Source organism: Megalops cyprinoides, chromosome 22 (genome assembly GCF_013368585.1).
Source record: "Megalops cyprinoides isolate fMegCyp1 chromosome 22, fMegCyp1.pri, whole genome shotgun sequence".
Classification (NCBI taxonomy): Eukaryota; Metazoa; Chordata; class Actinopteri; order Elopiformes; family Megalopidae; genus Megalops; species Megalops cyprinoides.
Window position 1 is genome coordinate 26870797 of NC_050604.1, and position 9517 is coordinate 26880313.

At 44.5% G+C, this 9517-nt stretch overlaps 1 protein-coding gene across 1 annotated transcript; it reads left to right on the top strand.

Annotated features, from left to right (window-relative positions):
- On the top strand, positions 1 to 7949 carry LOC118769533 (solute carrier family 43 member 3-like). The gene is made up of 12 exons (XM_036516663.1): positions 1 to 187; positions 444 to 573; positions 1438 to 1484; positions 2008 to 2084; positions 3106 to 3198; positions 4028 to 4167; positions 4730 to 4878; positions 5925 to 6068; positions 6252 to 6359; positions 6496 to 6682; positions 6824 to 6947; positions 7851 to 7949. Exons 1-12 carry the CDS (start codon positions 1 to 3, stop codon positions 7947 to 7949), a joined length of 1485 nt encoding a protein of 494 aa, XP_036372556.1.
- The last annotated feature ends 1568 nt before the right edge of the window (positions 7950 to 9517 follow it).

The following is a 9517-nucleotide window of genomic DNA, read 5'->3' on the forward strand; positions in this document are numbered from 1 at the left end:
ATGCTGGGATGCCAGAGTGTACACCTGCTGCTTCGCTGGCTGACGCTGGCGTCAGGGTTTGTGGAGTGCCTGTTTTTTGCCGGAATCTTTTTCGGCTGGGCCTCCCTGGTGTATGTCCTGAAGATGGAGGGCTACTTCAGCAACTTCTGCGTCAACTCCACTGCGGCCAACAGCAGCATGTACACAGGTAAGTGTGTTATACCGCTGGGGCCAACAGCACTGTGTACACAGAGTGTTTTATACCGCTGGGGCCAACAGCACTGTGTACACAGAGTGTGTTATACCACTGGGGCCAACAGCACTGTGTACACAGGTGAGTGTGTTACACCATATTCAGGGCAGCAAGTCTCTTATTCTCCTGTACAGAGTTCAGGCCTGTAAATCCAGTGCTTCCTGCTTTATGTGTGGTTTCTATGAGGCCTTCCTCTCTCTCCTGCTCCCAGACTGCAGTGGACAGGACGAGCAGTTCTCCCTGATCTTCACCGTCGGTTGTCTTGCAGCCAACTTCCTCACCCTTCCCAACGGATTCATACTCGACCGCTTTGGCACCATGGCAGTGCGAATCCTGGCAATGTGAGTTCATCCACATACAGCTGATAGACTGCAGAACATGTAGACAGAGAACAGCACAGAAACAGTTCCTGAGTGGTATGCTGTCTGTGTTTTGAGGTTTCATCAGCCTTGAGTTTTAAGCTTTTGATACATTTCTCAACATTACACATTGCAGTGGCTATTCTCAATTTCTATCACTAGCGATTTCTATCACCATCACTCTTATTTTCATTTCATTTTGCAAATGAAGCTAAAGAGGTTACAGCTTGGTAGTGGTTAGAGGGGAAAAAGTCTATGGAGCTGCATTTACACATTACGAATCTGTGAAACCAGGCCAGTCTGGGGTGCCGATGGGAATATAGAGTGGAAGGATCAAGGGATCAGAAGTGATTGGTCTAGCTTCAGTCCATGACAAGTGTGAACTGACTGGTTTAAATGCACTCTGTAAACATGCAACCCACCTGGCTGTGTAGCATAGTGGTAAGCAGCAGGACCCGTAACTGAAAGGTTGCTGGTTCAATTCCTGGATGGGGCACTGCTGTTGTACGCTTGGGCAAGGTACTTAACCCAGAATTGTCTAAGTAAATAATATCCAGCTGTATGAATGGGTAACATGAAAAAAATTGTAACCTATATAAGTTGCTCTGGATAAGAGCATCTACTAAATGCCAATAATGTGTACAATAACGTAATAATGAAATGTAATGCATTCATTGGTGGTGCCCACATACAGGTCAGTATACAGGGCAGTATGTTACAGATTGAATGCATGCCTGGACTCTACAGTGCTTTACAGTGCAGAGAGATGGGGATTTAAACTTTGGTTGAAATCCCTGTCTGTGATAACAATGATTAAAAACCAGTCCGTCTGCGTTGCTTTTGCAGATCTCTTTATACCACTGGCACCTTGCTGATGGCCTTTTCAAGAGCAGGTAAATGGGGGTGTGGGGGGGTTGGTTGTTCTGTTAATGGCATGAGGATACAGCGCCACCCCTGCTCTATGTGGTGATGACGAGTATTACACAGGAATTGCTAGTGGGATGGTCCCCCTGTAACGGGTGGGATCTTGCTGGGTTGTGTATTAGATGGATTACATGGATCGGCGAGTGAGCGAGTTTCGAACCGAGGTTCTCACTGCTCCTTGCAGCCAGCCGTTACCAGTTGAGCTAAAGGCAAATTGCCGTTAGCCTGTCGGCGACAACGCTACTTGACCAGGTCTTGGGGAGTGACGTAGCCGCTGCAACTGCTGGGCTACCTGCTACCCGCTACGTAAGGCTTTACGCAGGACTCACACAAGCTAATCACTTCAGCTCTGCTACACCTCTTCCATAATGCTTCATGCTGTGTTACTTTTTGTCACAATATTTGAGTTTTTAAAAGAATGTACATCAACTTTGTGAGTTTTTATGAGCATAAGGGGTGAAGTTCATCTGTCTATTTCTCTGTCACACACAGACCTCTCCATCTTAGTCTACCCCGCTATGTCATGCATTGCTGTGGGTGGGGTGTCACTCTTTATCACTAACATGCAGGTAGGTCCACAGGTCTACACTACACTGACACCACATCAGGGAAGGGAATACTACATAAACATGCATCCTAGGTGAGGATTAGGATGAGGATTAAATGTTGAAAAAACTAAGTGACTTGAAAATAGCCAGCTACCTATCTCAGCATCTCAGTCAGTTGTTAGTGATCATTATGCTCTAAGATGTGGCTACTTGAGCTCTTCTGGGGGAATTAATAGGTAGCTGTAGCAGCCTTTGTAGCTAGTTGTCAGTAATTCATGCTGAAGAGCGATGAATTCAGTTCTGAAACACACTCGCAGGCAGCCAATGGCTATGTTTCATACTGCAATTTATACAGCACACTCCAATGGAGTAGGTGCTCACTAGAGGAGAGTCGCTACTCTGCTAACCCCAAAAGAGCAACTTGCAACTTACTGACATTCACATGGTGCCTGAGAGCAGTGGGCTGAGCTGCCCCTGTAGACGTACCCAGCCCCGTCTCTGGAGAACAGCTTGTTCCGCTGCTGAACCCCAGGTGTATATGTTTGCACATTTGGAAAGGTCAAATCTCAAGTCTCCTCAGCCTGCCAATGGAGAACATTATTGACATGGAAATATGTACATTTAGACGGAGTGTATGCATTTTCTATTTTTAAGAGGGTTTAATATTCCATTGATAACTGCAACTGAGTGTCTGTAGCTGCTTCTGTCCCCTGCTTACTCTGCTAACCTGCTTACTCTGCTAACCTGCTAACTCTGCTAACTCTGCTAACTCTGCTAACTCTCCTAACCTGCTAACTCTGCTAACTCTGCTAACTCTGCTAACCTGCTAACTCTGCTTACTCTGCTAACTCTGCTAACTCTGCTAACCTGCTAACTCTGCTAACGTGCTAACCTGCTTACTCTGGTAATTCTGCTAACTCTGCTAACCTGCTAACCTGCTAACTCTGCTAACCTGCTAACTCTGCTAACTCTGCTAACCTGCTAACTCTGCTAACCTGCTAACTCTGCTAACTCTGCTAACTCTGCTAACCTGCTAACCCAGGCGGGGAACCTGTTTGCCTCTCGTCGCTCCACCATCATGAATCTCTACAACGGAGCCTTCAGCTCCTCCGCCGTTGTCTGCTTCATCATGAAGGTAAGAGCTCTGTGTGTCCATGCAACTCTTTCTGTCACCATCTGTCTACTTTTATCTTTCTTTCCATGATGTATATGTATATATATATATATATATATATATATATATATATATATATATATATATATATATATATATTTATATATACACACAGTATATATATGTATGTATGATTTCCACAACTGAGTTGCAGTTGCAGGTGTGAGAGGACCAGGGCCTGAATTAGGGGGTGTGTAGAATGCATAGTGAGGTAGGGGAGGATCAAGAATCTCCACCTGGACTGACTGCTGCAACCTGAGAAGAGAAGGACAGTTTGCTATCAGGTGTTACGCCATGTCTTTTGACAGTACTATTGGTAATAAGGCTTGTAGAGTCTAGGCTGAGGGAGAGGTCTTGAAACTGGGAGGACTTGGATGGGTTGAGCTTTAGGCAGTGGTCCAGTATACACTGTCGAATGTATTTCAGGTAAGCTGAGATGTGTGCAGAAACCCGGATGTCAGATGGCAGAAAAGACAGAAAAAGTTGCATGGAAGTGGTATGAATAGCCTTGGGAGGAGATCACAGAACCATGTTGTAATGTAAAGGGACTGCGTGTAAAGAGAGAAGAGGAGGACGAGAACAGAGACTTTAGGGACACCCATAGACTGACTGAGACAACCGACTGTTCCAGGACACCCTGAAAGAGCATCCCAAAGAGGAGAGGTGTCAGCGATACCCAATGTTGCCAGTGTAGACAGAAGTATAGTGTGGTCCACTGTGTCAGACGAAAAAGAAATATGCACAAATCTGTTTAAAACATTGAAAGTTTGCAAGTTCTCTCTCATTCCAGGTGCTGTATGAGAGAGGGGTCTCTCTGCGCTCCTCTTTCCTCTTCATGTCCGCCTGCAGCATCATCCACCTCCTCCGAACTTTCCTCCTCATGCCCAAGACTCACATCCCCTACCCACTGCCTGAGGACTACACTTATGGGTATGGACTACATTTCCCACAATGTAGCCTGCCCAGGCTGCAGTGTCCAGTTTCACAAGAACCATCATTTTCTCTGTCTGTATTTTACACCCCTGCAGAAAGGGTCTAACATGAGACTAGATGACGTGACATGACATTAGATACATGCGCTCACTGCTCTTATTTTGTTTCACCCACAAGTGGGCGTTTAAACTCTCCCACCTTTCCCTCTCTCTTTAGAGGCCTTTTGCCAACTTTGTGGTTCCTGCAGGCAGGAAGTGTTGATGTTGAGGCGCCTCCAGTGAGAGGCTTAGGGGGAGATCTGAGATGCAGCACTGGTCTCCATGTCTTTTATCCTCCTATGTGCATCTCTGTTTCTGCAACAGAAACAAAGTTAAATGTGTGACTCATCTGTAAGTTGTGGTCCATCTTGGTGCAGACAGGCTCTAACTGCAGTTTCAGTCTGCAGTCTGCAGGGTGCATCTCCTTGTCTGTCAGTATCCTCTGTATATCACTGTTGCTGGAACAGAGGCGGAGCCAAACGTCAGTCTCATCTCAAACATCATTGGCTACTTTCTGACAGATTGAGCAGCTGTGGCCAATCCAAGAGACCAGAGCAGCAGGGGGCGGTGAGGACAGGCACCAATGGGAATGTGTTACGTGAGGAGCGGCTGGAGAGCGCCCCCTCTCAGTCTGAGGACTCACAGCAATCTCCAGACCCGGCTGTGAATGGTGTGTATTTTTGCTTTCTCTGCTGATTGAATTTCTTACTCTTCTCTGTTGAAGAGGAGCAGTTTACTATGTACAATCAAACTGTTCCGTCTGCAACATCAACAGCAGCCCAGTCCTCATGAGCTGTTTTTACACAAAAAGATGCAAATGGGAATTAGCTGTCAGGTTAAAACTTGATGTTAATCATTGAGCCAAACGCCCCTGTTATTTTTAGAAAGGAGTTACGGAGCTAGAAACAAATTACGAATTGTCTTGGTTGGATTCCCTGAATGACAGATGGAACAGATAATTCATCAGGTGAAAATTCATTCCACAAAATCAGATGGGTTTCATGCTATCAAAAATCTGAATTTAAACATATTAACAGAATTTAAGCAAGCTTATGGTAAAAACTGAGTTTAAACCATACAAGAGCGATTCAACATTTCATCGTAACTGACCCTAGGATGGTGAAGTCATACCCCTGAAATGGGCTCTTGTCTGCGTCCCAGTGTAAGTGAGCAACTCTTCGTGAACGTCACATGACGTCACATAAGTACACTGCCCACACAAAAAAATAATATGTTTAGAATATCAGTATCATACCGTGGTATGAGGTATGAGGTCTGTGATGAAAAGAATCCTGCAAATCCAAAGTGAAGAGTACTTACAGGTCCATTTGGTCAAAGGGAGCAATCAGGGATGAGTGAAAATTGCTTGTGTCAGTTGAGACCCCCCTCAACCATGTGCCTAGCCACCATTATGAAGGCAAGTGAGAAAAAATGTTGTTTACAAAACGGCTTAACAGCATCTATGCACAAACCCTGCTAGCACATTATAGGACCTTCAGGGAGCCATTAGAGAAAAGGATAGCAGCCAGGCTCTGGCAGCTCCCCGCTCTGTCCACCAAAGCGTGAGAGCTAGTTATAAACAACGTGTACAACAGAGAGGGGCTATTAAAGTGCATGAAGTAGCTTTTATTACAAGAGATTCTTAAAAAGCTGAAACAACATTTCACACTTCCAGTGCTTAAAGAAGTATTGAAATATTGAAATTATTTCCATCAGAAACCAGTTTTAGGAGCTGCGTCCTGTCCTGGTTCTTCGCATGGCACCTGTTGTGGCTCTCTGTGATGCAGCTGAGAAATTACATCTATATGGGCACTTTGAACCCCACGCTCAACCGCCTGACTGAGGGAGACCCCATCCTGGGTAATAACAACACCCCCATTCAGATTCTCTGTCAGTGCAGAGTTACTGTATTATACTGTATCTACCAGTCTCTGTATCTATACTGTGCTGTGTTAGCCCTCTCTCTCAGTGCAGTGCTAATGTACTGTAGCATGCAGTCAGTCACTGTATCTTTATGGTACTGTAACCCCCTCTCTCTTTCAATGAGTAGCTACACCAATGCCTTTGCCTTCACCCAGATGTGTGGAGTTTTCTGCACTCCCTGGAATGGACTCATTATGGACCGTAATAAAGGGAAGCCGCTGGCCCCAGGTAAGTACAGGTATTACGAGTAATCAGCATGAAGAGATAATAGTAATAATCAGTATGGTAATATTTGCAGCAATTTTAAAACACTGGCAATAAAGCATCAACTAATGTATGAAGTGTCCCTCTCTCTCTGTCCTAGGAGAGACAGAGAAGGAGGCAGACCTGCGTTCCTCCGCTCTCTCCCTCTTCCTCACCGCTCTCCTGTGCCTCCTCTTCAACATCTGTGCTGCCATTCCAGTCCTGCCTTTGCAGTACCTCACCTTTGTCCTGCAAGTTCTCAATTGCTGCTTCCTGTACGGAGGCAACTACGCCTTCATCGGCATTGCGTAAGTGCTGGAGTAGGAGAAGCATTCACGCTGAGTGGGAGGCATGCGTCTCTCTCTCTGTCCCTCCCTGTTACCCCTCCTCTGTCTCCCTCTCTCTCACCTTCTCATGCTCTCTCTGTTTCTCTCCCTCTCTCTCCACAGGTTTCCCTCCTGCCATTATGGGAAGCTGTGTGCCTTGATGCTTTTAATGGCATCTGTGGTGCTGCTGTTGCAGTTCCCCATACTGTTCCTGGTCAATGACGTCCTGCAGGGAAACCCCCTCTACGTGAGTTAAGCCCCACACGGCCAGCCTGCGTGCTGTCTGACAAGTGCAAAAGTGAAAAGTGCAAGCACTCAAACCAAACTTCACCACAAGGGGTGTGGGTGCTGTCATAGGGCACCTTAAAGTATTTCCACTAATTTCCAGCCACCACAACATGTTTAAGGCTCAGGCAGCCCATTGCACCACTCGGTGAGAAGAGGAGAGAAGAGATGCTGAGTTGAGTAACATTCCCAGGAGGGGACTTCTAGGCTCCCAGAGACAGGGGAAGAGAGTGGATTACTGGGAGGGTAGGGGGGTGATGATAGATTATAGTACAGAGGGTCTTTTTGTTGCTGCTGGGTAAGATAGATCCAGAGGTTTTGGAGAATGTTTCAGAGCCATAACAAGTGGCCAATGAAGAGAGATGAGTAGAGGGGTGACACAACATTTTGGGAGTTTGTAAATCAGTCAAGCATCTGCGTTTCGAATCAGCTAGAGGGGTCTGATGTGATGTCTGATGATGGTCTAGTGTGGAGAGCATGACAGCTTGGACCAAGAATCATGCTGAGCTGGTAATAGGAATTGGATGGATTTCTCATATTTAATGTCACTTCCTAAACACAACAATAATTCTCATGTCCCCTCACTCAAAGCCTCATTAAGAACGCTCTAAATTTTGAATTACATGCCAGTGGCAAGTGCTTTTCTCTTACAAAAACCCAATGCGATGTTGCATCAAAAATGTGTTCCAGAATTGTTCCACTACACAGAAGGATGACAGGCACAGTTACCTGAAGTGTTCTCACAAGCAGAATTAATATTTGTAGATGAATTTAACCCTGTTGGTTCAGTTCTAAGATGACATTATAAAGTGACTCTGTTGTGCATCCCCCAAGCTTCTCTGTGTCACTGTGCTTCTCCCTCCAGGTGAATATCGCTCTGACTCTGCTGAGTCTGTTGGCCTTCATCCACCCTCTCTACATCTACCTCCACTGCCGAAGGCTGGCCGCACGCCACCGTGGTTGAAAAACCTTCTAAATGCAAAACCAAAGTGCAAGGGTTCATGGGAAACATCTGTGGATCTTTTTAAAGAATCTTATTTCATTTTAGCCCTGTGAGACTTAATGCCTTTCGAGTTATATTATTCCTGTACAGCAAGTTATTCAGTGAAGTCAGTCAGGATCAAGTCAGGGAATGAATTTCCAATTCAATTAATACATTTAAGTTGCAGTAAGTAACTGAATTTAATTCAGTAGCTGGACTTGATCATGACTACTGATTACAAAATACATAATGGCACACATATATTAATGTTATAATATGTATTGTGACATTGCTGACCCTTGTTGTTCACAATATGTAGTTAGAGGCACATACAGACCTTGTAAGATACAGGTTATGAGTAGAATGGCAAATACGAATTGTGATTATGGTGACAATAATTATGTATGATATAGCTGACAGCAGCAATGACTGACAACCATGCATAAATTGGCCACTTACAGGCATGACAGATGTTATACGGGTGTGAATAGATCATATTCGGGAAATGTCATGATTTACACGTATACAGCTCTTTTATAGGAATAATTCGAATATTGCATCTCTACCATATGACTAAACCACAAAGGCTGGCATGGTGACACATCCCATAGACCTGTATAAAAAGTGCCATGTTTCAGAGATGATCTACTCACAATTACACAAAATTAACAGTAAAAATTGATTGGCTGATGGTACCCACACTCTTTGGACAGTTTCATGCAGCTCACCCCAAGGTTCATGAAGGCCCAATTTTACATGACCCAGGTGTGGGATTCTTGAGGAGATTTCCATTTTTTTTAAGAGTGAATTTAAGTTGCTGCTAGTGTCCATGCATTTTGTGGTATTGTGTTCAGACTGATCACGGCACCATCGATGCACCACAGGCACTCCAGGGCAGGCGTCAGCGTTTTCATTCACACCACTTATCTGAACACCACGTGGTGACTGTACTCTTCAAGTTATAAGATACCTGTTCCTGTGTCATTCATGGGATTTAAACATGGATTTGGAGATTTGTACAAGGATTAAAATATAAAATTCATTTTGGTTTACAAAGTGCTGATATCTGAAAGTTTGACACTAAATTGAAAATGGCTGCCAAGTCATGTGACCTAAGCCGGTTATCTTTGTTGCCCTTATTAATGAGATAGTAATCATTTCTGTCTGGTACGGTACTCATTCAGTTTCATGCCAGAACCGTGCAATCTATCCACAAACTTACAATGTTAAGGAGGCCTTGCATGCTAAAACACTGCAAAGTTTTTAATTAATTGTATGAGACTTTCAGCCTTTTACCTCCTCTGTGACTTCACTGACATTCATTGACAGTGATTAATTCTGTTTCCTGTAACACCACTTTTGACAGAGAGTACCTAAAGTTCCTACACATCAAATATCATGCCAAACCTACACTACATTAGAAAAGGTATCATTTGTAAAGAATCACTTGTGCTGTTACTCGTCAACCTGGCACAAATTACAAATACAAAAAAGTGCATTAAATCATTGCATCAGCAGAGAACTCTCATTGGAATCTCAGTTTCTGCTCA

Excerpts from the sequence above, each read along its gene's own strand:
- LOC118769533 (XM_036516663.1), top strand. The coding sequence starts at position 1 with ATGCTGGGATGCCAGAGTGTACACCTGCTGCTTCGCTGGCTGACGCTG. Across the intron at positions 3,199-4,027 it reads TTGTCTGCTTCATCATGAAG|GTGCTGTATGAGAGAGGGGT; the intron begins GTAAGAGCTCTG and ends CTCTCATTCCAG. Across the intron at positions 4,168-4,729 it reads CCTGAGGACTACACTTATGG|ATTGAGCAGCTGTGGCCAAT; the intron begins GTATGGACTACA and ends ACTTTCTGACAG.